Genomic DNA, 17,255 nt, shown 5'->3' with positions numbered 1-17,255 from the left:
TTAAAGAAGGGGTTTGAAATTTGATTTTGTTACTTTTTGAATTTTATAATAATAATTTTTAATCGAGTTATTAAGCCATGAAAATAGCCATTTTCGCATTTTTCAAATTTTTAATCGCATATAACTCGACCACAATCAATTTTAGAGAAAAATGACAAGAGCCCTTTTTGTTCAGAATGACCCAAATTATCGAAAAAAAAAATGTTCGAAATGAAAAAATTATTTTCGCGAATTTGTTTAAAAAAATTGTTTAACAATTTTTCGACCACGGCACCGTCCGGCACCCTGTGGATATGTTATAAGGATCTCTTTATGAGTAAATTTGTGCAAAACAAATCGAATCGGAATAATTTCGCTAGCGGGGGCGACGATATAGCCCAGTAAATGAACGGGAAATGCGGCGATACCGTGTAATTTTCAGGGGCAACTCCGAATTGCATGAAAATTTGGATTTAGGTTCTACTTACCCTCCACTTCAAAGTTGAAATTGTGCCGTTGGTTGCTTTTACTTGGGGGTGACAGTCACCCCTTCTCGGGGGTGAAAAAACACGTTCAAGATAAGACCGGAAATAGATAAATTGACTGATTTTAAGCAACTTTTGTTGTATAGAGTTTTTTACGTCAATACGAAATCGGAAAGTCAATACTTTCCGAGTTATTTGTCATTGAAAATGTTGATTTTTCGACAAAAAAACTACGTTTTCAGACGGTTTTTCGCAAATAACTCAAAAAGTAAATATTTTATCGAAAAAAATATTCTTAGCAAAAGTGTAGCTTATAAAAAACAAAAAAAATGGTGCATCAGTAAAGTCTATCAATCAAGTAAACACAAAGTTGTATCTCATGAAAAATACGTTCTTATTCGTCTAATTCCAAATCGAATGTTTCAAGGTGAAATCACCGAAAAATTAAGCACTTTTCGGGAAAAACCCATTTAAACTTTTTTAAAATGTTTATAAAAAGCTTTATTTTAATTGTTAATAAAAGTTTTTAGCATTAAAAAGAAGCGAGTTACGCTCAAAATAAAGTTGGCCCTCTTTTTTTTGTAAAAAATCATGAAAATCTCCCGGTGTTTAGCTCCCCAAATGAAATTAATCGCTACTCCTTTACAAACAATTTACTTACCTATCTATTTTTTATATGATCTGTCAGTCTCACCGGTTTAAACTGTTTATTTTTGAAAGGGTTATAGTTGAAACTGCTTGAATGGATCACTAATCACGAGTGTATGCAAATTTTGGACAGCCATATCTTAATCAATTGTTGTCTTACTGAGAAACAAAATGAAACTAGCATATTTATAATAGCAAAACCTATATTTTTACTGTTTCAGATTTTTCTTATCACTACTACTTTTTAAGTTATTTTGAAAAAAGGAAATTTTTCAAAAATTTTTAGAAAATTTTTTTTAATATAAAACTAAATTTTTTCAAAAATAAGCACTTCAAACCAATAACACTTACAGATCATATAAACAATACACATACAGTTAAAATAAATGGTAAAGCGGTAACGATTAAATTCATTTAGGGTGCTAAATAGAGGGAGGTTTTCACGATTTTTTTTACCAAAACAAGGGGCCAACTTTTCGGTGTAACTCGTTTATTTTTGATGCTGGAAACTTTTGTAAAAAACAGATAGTTAGATACTTTAAAAATGTTAATAAGGTTTTCCCGAAAAGTGCTTCATTCTTCGGTGATTTCGCGTTGAATTATTCGATTTGGAATTAGGCGAATAAGAACGTATTTTTCATGAGCTACAACTTTGCTTCTACTCAATTTGTAGACTTTACTGGTACACCATTTTTTTCGTTTTTTATAAGCTACACTTTTGCTAAAAATATTTTTTTCGATAAAATATGTACTTTTTGAGTTTTTTGCGAAAAACGGTCTGAAAACGTAGTTTTTTTGTCGAAAAATCAACGTTTTAAATCGCGAACAACTCGAAAAGTATTGACTTACGTAAAAAACGTTATAGAACAAAAGGTGCTTAAAATCAGTCAATTTATCCATTTCCGGTCTTATCTTGAACGTATGTCTTTTCACCCCCGAGAAGGGGTGACTGTCACCCCCCAAGTAAAAGCAACTAACGGCACAATTTCAACTTTGAAGTGGAGGGTAAGTAGAACCTAAATCCAAATTTTCATGCAATTCGGAGTTGCCCCTGGAAATTACACTCCAAAACGGTCATTTATTGGGCTAATACTGCCCGGTCTACATGTGATGGGTAAAACATGCCGAAGATACATGGATGAGCGCGATGTAGGTCGCGATTTCGGTCGCTACATCGATATCAAAACAAACCTTCATTTTCTTATGAGATCGCACATACCAAGGATGTGTCACTCGTTCACCCTCGCCATCTTGCATCGCGGTTTACAGCGATGTCGATGCCAAAACAGGATACGGAAAGTATCTTCGGTATGTTCTGCCCGTCATCGATGTAAACTTCGACCGCGATCGCGACCTACACCGCGCTCATCTATGTATCTTCGGCATGTTTTTACCCTTAGGTGACATTGTCATCGTGGGGTCTTAGTAGTAGACTAATACGCGTACCTCGGTTCGTATCGCCCCGCTTCGGAACATCTACCAGGGTTGGCAAAAACCAAGGTTTTTTGGTTTTAAACCAGGTTTATTTGATACAAAGTATAACAAGTATAAATACTTTAAAAATGAATAAATTACTTTATAAACTAATGGTAATAAACAATGAAAAAACTGAGAAAACAATGATTAAGACAACTTTCATTTTTATTTACACACACACAAAATTAATATAACAAAAAAAAAACATCTTCAAACGTTATACCTAATATTCAAGATAACTAAGTTCGAAAGTAAAAAAATTTAATTTATTTATCTTAATTTCCTTTATTTGCGGCAGCTGTATTAAAAACTGAAATAAAACACCACAGTATGGAAGCTCAATAAAAAAAACAGATTTTTTTCTTAAAAAACCAGTTGGTTTAAACCTTGGTGTAAACCATGCCTATTCTGACCTCTACAATTAACCATTTGATCTGGAAATATACATATAGACACACACGAACGAGTATAAATATGGGACATTTTCAGGTCAGGCAAGGTAGTCTTGCTCGGGCTCCCCTATAGAGTCCACTACAATATGTGAGCTCTGCCCCCCTTTTAGTCCCATAGACTCCATTATATTTTCCCCATTTCTCTGTAATGCTGATCCTAGGTACTTAAAACTATTACTTTTCACAATCATTTTATCATTCAAAGATATTATTTTATTTGTATTAACTCCATATTTAAATCAACATTCCATATACTCTATTTTGCCATTCTTCCTTCTTATTGCGTCGTTTCCTTTCGAAGGTTGGCGATCCAAATGACAATTATAACTTTGCAAGCTGCTGCACGAAAGAGTTTTTGTCCTACTAAGTTTTAAAGCTCTTTCCTGAAGAGCTTGTCTCCGGTATTCCAGTTTTATTTCTAAATCGCTTCCACTGTCTACTACTAACACTAAATTATTAGCATACATTAAGCACCAGGGAATGTTCCCTCTAGTGTCACTGTTACCTGATCCAAAACTAATGCAAATAAATAAAAACTAAGCACCGAGTCTTGGTGCAATCCTACTTTCACAATGAAATGTTTTAGTCTCTCCCACATCCGTCCTAACCATTCCTCATCGCCATTGTAGGCTCGACTTTATTGGGTTAATTGAGCCCTTGTTTGCATAAGTTTGCAAAGTAATTTACAAAGAAACATTTACAAACTATCTAATGTGTAAGAATTTCAATTGAAAAAATAGGTAAATTATGCCGTTCGAAGGTAAATACGTTATAAGAACAAAAGTGTTACCTTCCAATATAATGTTAAGATTAATATTACACATTTTGTTTCAGGAGTATTCGCCCACGCCTCTGCCGTCCGTAACGAAAACACCTTACTCCTAGTCGGTGGCTACCACGGCAACGTAAACGGAGACCTCCTCGCCTATACCGTCCCTCCAATGGTAGCAACCCGTAAAGGGGAGCCGTACTTTCCAGAAGCCGCATGCGCACGCCACAAGAATTACGGAGAATGCTCCGCGGACCCAGAGTGCGGTTGGTGCTCCGCTGACGAACAGTGCTATGGGAGAACCATAGGAGCCAACTGCACAACGAACTTGCAGACCACGAAATGTCCGGGGATATGTCCGGCCCTTGGAGATTGTCATTCGTGTCTGATTCATGGACATCCCTTACCTCAGAACTCGCCCATGGCGTCAGCTGCACACAAATTAGGTAAGATAAAAGTTATCTCTCTCTCCTATGGTCGCTACAGTCCAAGTCGGGATCTGGCCATTCCCAGCACCCGCCTCCAAGTATCTCTGTCCCTGGCTGCTGTCCTCCAGTTGTCCATCCTCAATATCTCTTTAGCACCTGTTGTCACTTCGTCTATCCACATCTTCCTTGATCTTCCTAGTGATCGACGTCCCACCATAGTTCCGCTAATCATTCTACAAGGTGTTCTGTCATTACCTATTCTTATCAGGCGAGCAAATTTTTGTTATTTGAAGGTAAGTATTTTAGGATTTATTTTGTAAACAAATGTTTTCCGCGGAGTGCCCCCAAGATCTCCTGGTCTTACACCAGTCAATTCCTTTATATGTGGTTACATGAAGCCAAAATTTTACATCAATCAACCGAAAAGTTTACAAGACTTTAAAAATAGAATGAAAGGAAGTTTTTGGTGAATGCAGGAGCAAATTGTAAGGTATGGAGGAGGTGTGCACAACTACCAGATCTCTCCCGAGCTTTCGATGTTACTAAAACTTTGCAAATGGGATAAAAGTACTTTATTTTAAGTTATTGAGGATAATTTTCTTAGCTTCCAAAACGCCGCTGGAATAATGAACGATCGATAGCTGCAGAACCGACCTATATCTAACTTTTCCTTTTTGTCTTTATGCAAGCGAGACTTGGGTTACAAAGTAGAAGATACGAAATGGTATGGTGGTACGAAGGTACCATAAATGCAGCAGAAATGAAACAATTGAGAAATATAGCTAGAAAAACGAAGCTGGACAGGGAAAGAAACGATAACATCAGAAACGAGATAAAACAGGAACCAATAGAGAAAAAATACAAAAAGAAAACTAATTTGTAGCCATAATTAGAATAGACGAGAACAGACTAGTAAAGAAGGTCAAAAAAATAAAAACAACATATAAGGAAGACGAAAAAGGGTAGATCTAGAAAAGAGTGGATGGAACACATTCAGGAAAATGAGACCAAGAGGGGGAAAACAATGCAAAAGATGAAGGAAATGGCAGAAAAATTAAACTAAAATTGTGCTTAGTTCCGCAATTATTCAAGTTTATATTTAAATTGATATCCAATTTATATTAAACTGCCCTAAGAAAATAGCTTCAGCAAAATATTAAAATAGTATTCCACCGCCTTTTGACTTTAATTCCTTTCTCTGTCGCTTCCTTGCATATAATTCTATATTTTACCGTTCAGATTTTCATCCTTTGTACGTCTCATATCGTATTTCTTGATATTTATATTTTTGGCAGAAGTTGTTTTAATTTTCGTTATACATATTATGCAAATGCGAGTATTGTCTCTGCTCTAGGATATGTTTTCACTAAGAGCATATAATTTCTGAATCTCTTGTTAATCAGGATGAAATATATTTGATTTCTAACACTGTGTTCTCGGTTAATCTTGTGGTGAGTAATTTTAAAAAGATATTTGTAATTAAAAATTATTCTTCCGTTGCGATTCTATGATTCAGACGCCTTGATCGTTTCGCTCCGCTAGACCGATCGGTCCTACACATAGTCCAGTGAAATAAGTATTTCTACATACATAATATGTTTGCCACCTTCGGAGAGGTTTTAGCTTTTTATTCGACCTTTTTTTCGTTCGAGCCCTTGTTTTAACAGTTAGCTCGCTGGGCATTTTTCGTTCCTGACTGATCTTCATCGCGGTCTTGCAGGTAACAGTCCATATTTGTAAGTATGTATCACCTTCGGAATTCAGTACTCTGAAGCGTATCTAAGAATATTACTCAGTTTACCGTTGATTTTCACTCAAAGTTTTTATCTGGCAAATCCTCTTTGAAAATCCCTCACTAATGCCTCTTTGAATGTAACATTCGTCGGATAATCTGCCATAGACTCATGCTTTCTACTCCCAATGCAAGTTTTCCATGATATGTAGGTCTCTACGATCAATGCTTTTGGTTTTTAATATTTTCAAAAGCTGTACCCTATCGAAAGCTTTTTTGTAATCGATGAAAGCCTCATAAATATCTTTGTTGATGGTGTTTTTAGAAAGGTACATTTAATCCAAAAAGTGCCCCACGAGTAGAGCCCCACGCCAAACTGGGTTTTACTCTAGGGAAATAAGGCAAAAATATACCATGTTCGGGACACTTGAGCAGCCAGGATGCAAATGGGCTTTTTGGGTACTATATACCTAATACATTATACATACAAAAATGCCCGTCACAGTTCGGACGAGAAATTTAGTTATTAACAAATAAGTGTCAAAAATGGGAGTTTTTTCGTTTAAATCGCTACGGGTAAAAATAGGGTAATTTAATATCTTATTTATACTGTTATTCTTTTAGTAGATGAGCCAAGTTTTAAAATGGCAGTTTTTGAATTTCGGTTAGATCATTTGTTGCTTCAGAAATTGCAAAATAAGACTAAAATTTTGAAAATAAAAAAATTGCTATAACTTTTGTGAAAATGACCTTAAGACTTTCATTTTGCACAAAAAGTTGAGACAAACAGTCCATATAATGCACAAAAATTTTTAAGACGAATCGTCAATTAGTTTAAATTTTATTCAATTTGTTTATCCCAATGACCTTTTTCTTCGCAATATTGTTGTTCAGAAAATAGTAATGTAATAGCAATTCTGTGAAAACCACATGAAAGAAGAAAAGTCATGTTTTCAAAGTGTTTTAAAAAAATCATTAAAAAGTCATTTTATCATTCCGAAAACATTTTACTAAATTAGGGTCATTTTTAGTTCATAAACAATTCGAATAACTTTGTTAATATTGACTGTAGATTAAAACTAATTTAGGATTTGAAAAGCTGGTATTTTTATACGAATTAAAAAAAAAACACTTTTTGCCTAGGTTAATTACAGTCAAAGTTAGCCACTTTTCTTATTTAATTGACAGCTACTTTGTTTATAACAATTAAGCAACCCAACTAGCGCCATTTCGAAGTTGAAGGTATATAGTTTATCTGTAAAAGTTTGAGTAAACTTTAAACTTCAACAGAGTTGTTAATAAAGCTTTAAAAATAACGTTCTAACGAAATCGATTTGTGGTCGGTGGAAATGAATTATTAAAATCCGTGCACTCAAAAAATGAAACTGATTCTTCAAACATATGCTGCGATTAATATCTCCAGAGCTTGTTGATGGATTTTGATCATAATTTTTTTAAATTGTATGTACTCGTAGTCTTGTAGAGTACGTTATGTACGTAAATCCCCACCTAACATTTCAAAATGTTAGGGGGAGTTCCCCTTATCACTCAGGGATATGAAAAATAGATTACGACCGATTCTAAGACCTACCGAATATACATATATAATTTCATAAAAATCGGTCAAGCGGTCTCGGAGAAGTATGACAACTAACACTGTGACAGGAGAATTTTATAGATGTAAATATATAGATGGGTATTAACAAATAGGGGTTGGTGATGGAAAAGTGTAAATTAAGGGTTGTATGTATTTTTTAATTCTACATCATATAAAATTAAAATAGACAGTTGTGTCCAAAAAAAAATAAAAAAATGTCAGGGGGTAAACCCCCCATATAACTTATGGGTATGAAAAATAGATTAAAACCTATTCTCAGTCCCATAGGATACTTGTAAAATTTCATAAGAATCGGCCAAGCCGTTTCGGAGTAGTAGGGTAAGTACCACTGTTACAGGAGAATTTTATGTATATTGAAGTAACTGTGAATTAAATAATAAAAGTGGCTAACTTTGACCGTAAGGCGAAAAGCTTTCTTTTGAAATTTTTTGTAAAAATACCAGCTTTTGAAATTCCAAGGTAAATTTACTCTACAGTCAATATTAACAAAGCTATTCCAATTGTTTTCAAGCCAAAAATGACTCTACTTTAGTAAAATGTTTTCGTAGGGACAAAAATTACTTTTTAATGATTTTCTTCAATAATTTGAAAACAAGACTATTGTTCTTTCATGTGGTTTTCACAGAATTTCTATATAATTATTATTTTCTGAACAATAACATTACAAAAAAAAAGCTCATTGGGATAAACAAATTGAATAAAATTTAAACTAATTGACGAATCGTCTTAAAAATTTTTGTGCAGTATATGGACTCTTTGACTCAACTTTTTGTGAAATATAAAAGTCGTAAGGTCACTTTTACGAAAGTTATAGCAGATTTTTTATTTTCGAAATTTTAGTTTTATTTTGCAATTTTCGAAGCAACAAATGATCGGACCAAAATTAAAAAACTGCCGTTTTAAACATTGGCTCATCTACTAAAAGAAGAATACTATAAATAAGATATTTAATTATCCTATTTTTACCTGTAGCGATTTAAACGAAAAAACTGCCATTTTTGACCCTTATTTGTTAATAACTAAAATTCTCGTCCGAACTGTGACGGGCTTTTTTGTATGTATAATGTATTAGGTATATAGTACCCAAAAAACCCATTTGCACCCTGGCGGCTCAAGTGTCCCGACAAAAACCTTATTTCCCTGGAGTATTTGGCGCCATCCAGATTCATTAGTCGCATCAGTCCATCAGTCATCAGTCCATCAGGATCACTCGGATCACTATCTTGATGGACTGATACAGTTGAAAAATGCAAAAATAGTGTAAAAGAGTGAAATACGATCCTTTAAAGCAGGGGTGGGCAAATACTTTAAAGCTCGGGCCAAAATGAAATTTTCAAGATGTCTCGCGGGCCGGAGGACTATATCGCGAACGTAAGTTTTGGTGGAGAAAGATACACACGCGAATGTTTTTGGACGATAAGAGATAAAAAAATTGCTTACAGGGTTTTTCAACGGGCTGGATAAAGTATGAAAAAGGGCCGGATCCGGCCCGAGGGCCGGCTTTTGCCCACCCCTGCTTTAAAGCTTAATATTTATACTAACTGGGCTTCTTATAATATGTAATAATTTCTTTATCGGTAGGTTTGGAACAATGTACGTGGTGCGTCCAAAATGCTAGATGTCATCACAAAGACGACAACTACGGAGTGTGTGGATTACAAGAAGACAGCCCCAGCCAAATACCTGGATGGTGGGGAGCCAAAGGAACAGAAGTAGTGAGGCCGGAACAATGCAGAGAGTTAGACAAAAGGCCGGGGTTGACGTTCGTCAAGTATCATTATCCAGTCAATTATTCACAACCTGACAACGTTGCAATTATTAATGCCACAACGGTAAGTAGTTTTCTTTTATATTAGGTATATCATCCATGTCAAATAGATTACTAAGAGATAAACTGAGAACTAATATTATATTCGAAGGCTCGTTGCTCAATGTGGGCAGGTTATAAGCGGGATCATTCATAAAAGTGATTTTAACATTTAGAACATGTTTAAAATGGAGACTGTACAAAAGCATTAATTAAAATTAAATAATAAATTAATAATAAAATGTACACTGTTTGTAACAATAGTTATTTATGAAACAGTTCGTGAAGTATGCTTTTTGCGAACGCACGCGATTTTTAGAGCACGAGCGACAACGGAGCGAGTGCTATACATCGCGTAAGTTGGCAAAAAGTACTTCACGCACAGTTTCATACAATATTTTATCTACGATAAACAAATAAACAAACTGTAACTCTTCGTCACTGGAATTCATTTCTATTCTACAATTTTTAGAACTTTGACATTTATAAATCCTAACTACAGTGGAACCCCGATAAGTCGGCCCCCGATAACCCGGAAGTCCGGCTAACCCGGACCGATTTTAATCAGACAAACCTTTCAACAAAAAATGTATGTAATATAACATTTGAGAGATAATGGGTATTCGTGTAATTTGAACTATACGATAGTAAAAATTACTCATGGCACCCGCCACTTCATTGACTCGGATTATCGGAAACAGCAGGCACCTGTTATTCCTTTATTTATTTCAAACAATGGTCTTAGTCTCCACTGTTCTTAAATAATATAACATCGTTCCGATTGTGACCGTATTGTGTCTAGTACAGTCGTATTTCAATTATAACAGAGTATATCTGTAAGTATACCGTGTTTTATTAATTTTTACCATATTCTCCGGCTAACCCGAATTTTCGATAACCCGGATCGGCCGTGGTCCCGATTAATCCGAGTTATCGAGGTTCCACTGTACTTTCAAACCACAAAACTGTCAAAAATGTTGTTGTAAGTCATTGCTCATATTGTCATCACCATGACAACGCGAAAGTTAAGGATATTTGATTATATGAAAGTGTGCCAAAAAACCCATTGAAAGTTTGCGGAAAAGTAAATCCCATTTAAAATACATTGTTACTTCACGCACACTTTAAAACCTTCACGCACTGCTATTTATAATGACAGTTTTCACAAACTAAAAACGTATACATAATATGACATAGAGTAGATAAAAGATTTTAAGTATCAAATTCTTTCTCCTAACTATATCCAGCCTTGGATTTTTATATGCACTTTCTTAACTTAAAAGTGACATCACTCGAATTGGCTTAGAGAATATAAGGAGAATGTACTTACAATTCAAATAATCTGTTGATCAGATTAACTGGATAGTGGACTCAGACGCAGCACCATCCAAATGTTGAATAAAAGGGGGTTCATTATTAGGATAAAGGTCGCTTCTAAATGAGGGGGAACTTAGATTTCTAATAGGATAGACCGTTTCTTCATAGGATAGAGCTTGATTCAAAAATGGGAGAAACTTGAAATCCCAGTGTAACAAACTTGGATTATCAAAAGGACCCTAACCAGATATAAAAAACATACCAAATACAGTGATGAGCGCGCTAATAACCGACAAAATAACGCAAAAGATATAAAAACATATTGAGTTGTGAGATAAAAAGAAATGAAACTAGTAGAGTTGGGAAATTTAGTGATAAAACCTATGTATTTATATTCTATTTATTGCACTCATCAAAAGGTACAAAAAAGATAATACCCTTAACAAGGGTCTTGAAACTCGTAGAACGTCTACATCTTGATGCATGTTAAAAAATAAAATAGAATTGGAAGGATATGCCTTTTTGTAGAAAAATATTTAAATAGATAAAGGTGCTTTAGTTATCGTTCTAAATTGTGCTAAAGGGGCTAAATGGGCTAAATTAAACATTGGCAAAGGAACTTTGCTTGGACAAAATACCGTTTCAGAATTTGACTGAAAATATTAGAATTCTAGGGTAGTAAAAAAACTATAATGGCCAAAGCAGATCTTGGCCATCGAAGTAAAGAGAACTTTTATGCAATTTTACAAAAAACTTGGTTACTTCTTGTACATTATTTTGTATATTCCTTATTTTAGTTTCAATAATAATTATTGTTTCTCTATCATCATTTATACTATCTTATTTCAATGATATTAGTCGATATACCCCGTTTTATGTATCCTTATAAAGGTCATTTATTAAACAAATAGCGTATAATAGAATTTATCTGTTTAATACGGTTATGCTAATTCTGGAATAAATAAAAGTTGATTGCTGTGACGAAAGTAACAAGTAAAACCACAAACATTTCTATAATTATATGTTGATTGAATTATCTATGGATAATTTAACTAAACATGTTTGTAGTTGGATTGATATTTGGTGCCAATGTATCAAAACTGAAGTTTTAAGTGTATTTACGACGAATATTGATTTGTTTACGTTATTTTTTTTAATCCCATATTTCCTGTTTTTAAAATAAGAATTTGTTGAAAACATTCATCCCCACCAACTTGCTTATTGAATTAAAGAACGAGATCAACAATACCTGAAAGGCTATCATTAATATTTAAATATTTAAACGGCACATAACAGAACGTTTTCGGATTATAAAATCCATCATCAGTGTTAAAAAAGCCCTAAAATAAGTATAGCAATAGTGAGCATGCCTGAGCCACCAAAATATTTTTGGTAAAAACCCTTTAAATGTTAAAATGTTTCAGAATATACTACATATTGTTGTTAAAATTTGCTGATGTTGCAAATATTCCTGGATATTACCCAGGGCAACACAGGACTCTTCCCACGTGGTTGCAGTGTAAAGGGGATTGAAACCGCACATATTGGAGTTGAAAGGCAACTGGATATAAAGGAACCTAAGAAGGATGTCCTTCTACTTAGTAATTAGTTCAAGTTATCGTAATTTTAGCCGATATAACCAAATTCCAAATGTCTGTAAACATATATTAACTGCTGATAGTTGTGGTGAATTCTGTAGAATTATTTATAGATAAGAAATTAATTTGATCTATTTTTAACGTCTGAGTCAACCACAACATTTTTTATCATTATGGTGATAATTTAGTTCAGGAGACAGCTATTTCTAGAATACCAAAAAAATAAATAAGTACTCACCAAAAGCTTACTTCTTACAATGAAACTTATTCTTTACTTTTTTATCGGACTTGAACCTTTCCACCTTTTTGTTGAAGTCAGAAATGTCTCCAACTTTTAACTAAGTCCCTGATCTTAACTCATTCCAAATACCTTCATTTGTGGTTCTGCTTATGTTCAGATTTGTTAGCCTTCGTAACTTACTCGGGATACCCAGTTGATTCATTACTTCAAATTTTTTCCTATTAATTCTATAGTATGCTTGTTTAAAATCAATGAATATTGTGTATACATTTATTTTATACTCATAACAACCTATCTGATAGATATTCTTTTTTTTATTACATATTTTAATTTACAATCTGCTTCATCGAAGCTATAAGCAAACAGTTTGAATGTTAAATACATGAGGGAGAAGCTGCCCTGTGGAAACCCTCCTATTATAATTTTTACATTTGATCACAATATGTATATTTAATTTATTAAATCTGTTGGCCATAGTTTCTTCAGTCGTCTTGCGAATTCGGGAGGAGTGTTCAGCAGTCTTGCTTTATCATTTGGATGACTTCTCTGTCCATCAAGGTAGCTCTTTGTGATCCTTGGAATTTCTTCCTCTACCAAGGGTGTAGCTGAGTCCTTGTGTAGGGTTTTATTGCTTACATACCAGGGTGCGTTGAATATCATCCTCAATATTTTTGATTGGACTCTTTGTATTATCTTGATATGTGATGGCTTTGAGCAACCCCAGAGTTGAACACCATAGGTCCAAATTGGTTTTATCATAGTTTTATACAGGAGCAGTTTATTTTCAATATTGAGTTTTGATTTTCGACCAATAAGCCAGCTCATTTGTCGTATTTTGATGTTGATCTGGGTTTTCTTGGCTTGAATGTGCGGCTTCCATGTTAATCTTTTGTCAAGGGTTAGTCCCAAATATTTGACTTGTGTGCTGACTGGTAATTGTGTATAGTTTACGGCCGGTTTCACAGAGTAAAGTTAACTTGTGGTTAAGAGATAACCAGAAGTTACGTCAAAATATGCGTTTTAGTTTCAGGTCAACGGCGAAGTATGGTTAACTCACAGAATTTTTAACCAGAGGTTGGAGTGGGTTACCCTTATGGGTATACCCAGAAGGGTAACAATTATGAAACTGAAACGCATATTTTGGGGTAATTTTGAGGTTATCTCTTAACCACAAGTTAACTTTACCTTGTGAAACCGGCCGTTAGTGTTATTGTTGGACATACATCCCTTCGGTTTGTAAATGTAACTTGGGTTGACTTCGTTTTATTTACTTTCACCTTCCATTTGTTGAGCCATGTTCCCAATTGGTCAAGGTGGTTTTGCAGTTGTGCAGACGCGATAATAGGGTCCTCATTGACAGCCATTATGGTGGTGTCATGAGCGAATGTTGAGATTTGGGTTGTTTCAGTGGTTGGGATATCTGCGGTAAATGAGGACACTACCCTGTGGTACGCCTGATTTAATGGGAAAATATGTGGAAGTTGCTGTGTTATATTTTACTTGGAAGTAACGATCTTCAATGTAGGATTTCATGATTAGGTAGTAGGGGGTTGGAAGAATACATTTGAGTTTGTATAGATATTCTTTTAACGAAAAAATTTGATTCTTTGTAGATCTGTTTATTTTGTTATGTTTAGATTTAATATTCTTTGTTCCGTATCGATACCTAAACTCCAAAATCTCTCAACTGATTTTGTTCGTTTTTCATATTTTGGTGTTTTTTATGTATCAGAATTCCTGCAACCTTTTTTTAATGCCTTCTACAATAAGTTAAGACTTTAATAAAACAATAAAGATACAGATTTTCTTCGTCAATTTACTGCTATAATAGTTTTTTGTCCGTAAAGTACAAGTGTAGATTTTCAGTTGAGAGGTTTTGCAGTTTAGGTATCGATATTTTGGTTTTTTCTTTCACCTCTTTGTCTGTTTGGACCTCTACATCTTGTCTTACATTCTCTAAGTTCTTTGTAGTTTCGCTTCATATTTCAATATGTTTCAATATGCATTATACTATTGCCTATTTCGCTTTCGATTTTGCTCTCGCTAGGTCTCTACATTCCTTATTCAACCACTCTTTAATTTATTTGGATTTGTTTTCATATCCAAACAATTCTTTCTTTGCCTTTTCGCTGCGTATTTCATCATTCTATTTCTGTCTTCAATTCGTCTTTTTTGCAGTTCCAGTTGTATTATTTTCTTCTTATGTTTTCATCCTTTAGTTTGCTGATGTCATATTTCGAAATAATTTTTCTTAATATTTGAGCTCGGGTATCTTTTTCTTTCAACGAGAGAGTTCTTTTAACTAAAATTCTTGCATAATCTAGAGGGTTGTTTCTTGAACGAAGCCTACTGTTTCTGCCGGTGATACCAACGTGAGAGCAGAGCACAGGATCGGCGTTAATTTTTCTATACTTCCTGATAAGGGCATGTTCTTGGCGGATGTATAAGTTTATTTTATTACTCAGCTCTCTTTTCTAATTCGAAATCTTGACATATCAACCCTTGCCCATTACTATTAGTTTACCACTTCATGATGTGTCAGGGCCTTCAAAGCGGTGATATTAGTAATAGTCCTAGAAGTAGTATGTAAAACTAAGACCAATGATTTAGTTGTCTTTCCAGGACGACTTCTTGTTTACTTCTTCCAGGACGACATACCTAACACTTAGAAGAGAAGAATAGAAAGGTATATTAGTGCTACAATAAACCGGTTTGTTTTCACCCAATTTTGAAAAAATGTGAAAACTTTGAATTATCCACGTCCGTCTGTCTGTATATCTGTCTGTCTGTGAACATAACTCCTCCGTCATTATACCAGGTAGAATGACAAATGATGTGTCAAATGAAAGCTTATAATGCAAGGATGGTACTAAATGTGATAAATTTGACCTAGGACTTCCAGTTTTAGAAATGAGGTCAGAAGCACTGTTTTAAAGTCACCGGAATAGTATAAGTGATTCGACGCGCCTTCGCAAGACGAGAACAAGTATATACTTCCGGTTTCATGCCTGTCGGTCCGTCCGCGAATACAACTCCTCCGTTATTAATACAGATAGAATGACAAATGAGATGTCGAATGGAAGCTTATAACCCAAGGATGGTATTAAAGATAAGAAATTTCACACCAGACTTCCGGTTTTAGAGTTGCAACCTTAAGTACTGTTTTAAAGTCACCGAAATAGTATAAGTGATATATCATTTTACGTGCCTTAGCAAGATGAGATCAAATGTAAAATTTTGATTTTTATATCATTTCCGGTTAAAAAGTTCTAACCAGAAGTGCCATTGAAAAGTTGAGTGTGAACCTTTAGTTCTGGTTTTGAAGTCATTTCTGTTTAAAAAATGATGACCCAAAGTTTAGTAAAAATGACTCAGAATTTTAGTAAAATCTTCTATCAATCGACGCAAAGTTACACGAAGAGTTCAGATATCGACTTCCAGTTCTACTTTCAATTACTTTGGGTGAAAACCTAGGGCTTACAAAGTCCAATTACATATTATTTTTATAGTTACTCTAGTTTTGCGTATAATAATATTTTTTTTTTATATATTTTTCAGGTGGATTTCATAAGTCCCACTAGCTCCCTACCGCGGGGCGATTTCTCCAGCGGAGGCGAAATGGTAGCACGGCTTCTAGGATTTCTCAGACTACCTACCTCTTGGCAAGAGATGCTCAACGTCTGCGTCAGTTTTTGCTCCGCCACTCTCAATCTTTCGGATCACTTGGTAGCGAATGTTACTCCAGAAGTTAAAGAATGCAAAGCAGTTAAGTGGCCCGACAATTTAACTCTGGAAAGAATACCGGTGGATTTTATGGCGAAGAAGATCGTGAATGTACAGGCGGCGTATTCCGTTTATATGCAACAGAGCAAGATGGAGTTACTACATTACAAGGACTCAGATGATGCTCCCAAGGTAAGACGATTATGAAATTCAGTAAGGTTTAAGTGGGTCTATAAAAATAATAAGTATTTTGTTAGTTTAAAATTTTGTTCTATGTACATATTTTTAAAGGTAGGATTATAGTGACATTTTGTGGTCTCCTTGATCACCAGATCTTACCTCTCTAGATTTATTTCTTATGGGACTACTTATAAAAAAGTTTTTTTTTAATAAATTATATTCTTAAGGTAGGCGTTATGATATTGTTGCTTTATTGATAATAATAAGATTATCAGTTTTATAATTTTTGTCAAAATATCTTACAAATTTAAAAATGTAGTGATGCATATTCTGCTGTTAATTTCCGTCAGAACGTATGTATGTATGTATAGCGTAAACGGGTTCTTTGAGCCCATTGCTGGATGGATAATTTTCATCGTTTTCTGGCCTTAATTGTCAGCTTCCAACCTCTGATCCCCATCTCTCTGACATTTTCCATCACTACATCTCTCTATTTCTTCCTCTCTTTTTTTGCCCTTAGGTACTCTCCAACCAATATTCTTGACTTCTCTATTACGATGTATTCTTTCTAGATGTCCGAGCCATTGTAGTCTACATTTTTTCACTACTTTTGTTATTGGAAGATTAGCATACAATTGGTACACTTCTATATTAGATCGTCTTCTCCATTCACCCTCTACTACTTTTCCACCAAACATTCTGCTAAGTATCTTTCTTTCCCATGCTTCCAATCTGTTCAATATGGTTTTATTTATAGGCTAATTGTTTTGTTTATGACCCCAGCTCATCTGTTGCTCTTGGT

General features: G+C 34.5%; 1 protein-coding gene across 1 annotated transcript in view; it reads left to right on the top strand.

Moving 5' to 3' along the window:
- Positions 1-17,255, top strand: part of LOC114327794 (multiple epidermal growth factor-like domains protein 8) — a 107,756-nt gene that overhangs the window by 25,960 nt on the left and 64,541 nt on the right. Inside the window, exons 2-4 of the mRNA XM_050656355.1 lie at positions 3,875-4,255; positions 9,169-9,419; positions 16,109-16,465. Coding sequence (XP_050512312.1) covers positions 3,875-4,255; positions 9,169-9,419; positions 16,109-16,465 — 989 coding nt within the window. The remainder of the gene's footprint in view (positions 1-3,874; positions 4,256-9,168; positions 9,420-16,108; positions 16,466-17,255) is intronic.

Source organism: Diabrotica virgifera, chromosome 7, assembly GCF_917563875.1.
Source record: "Diabrotica virgifera virgifera chromosome 7, PGI_DIABVI_V3a".
Classification (NCBI taxonomy): domain Eukaryota; kingdom Metazoa; phylum Arthropoda; class Insecta; order Coleoptera; family Chrysomelidae; genus Diabrotica; species Diabrotica virgifera.
Note: the sequence above shows the minus strand (reverse complement) of the source record. Positions and strands in the feature narration are given on the sequence as shown.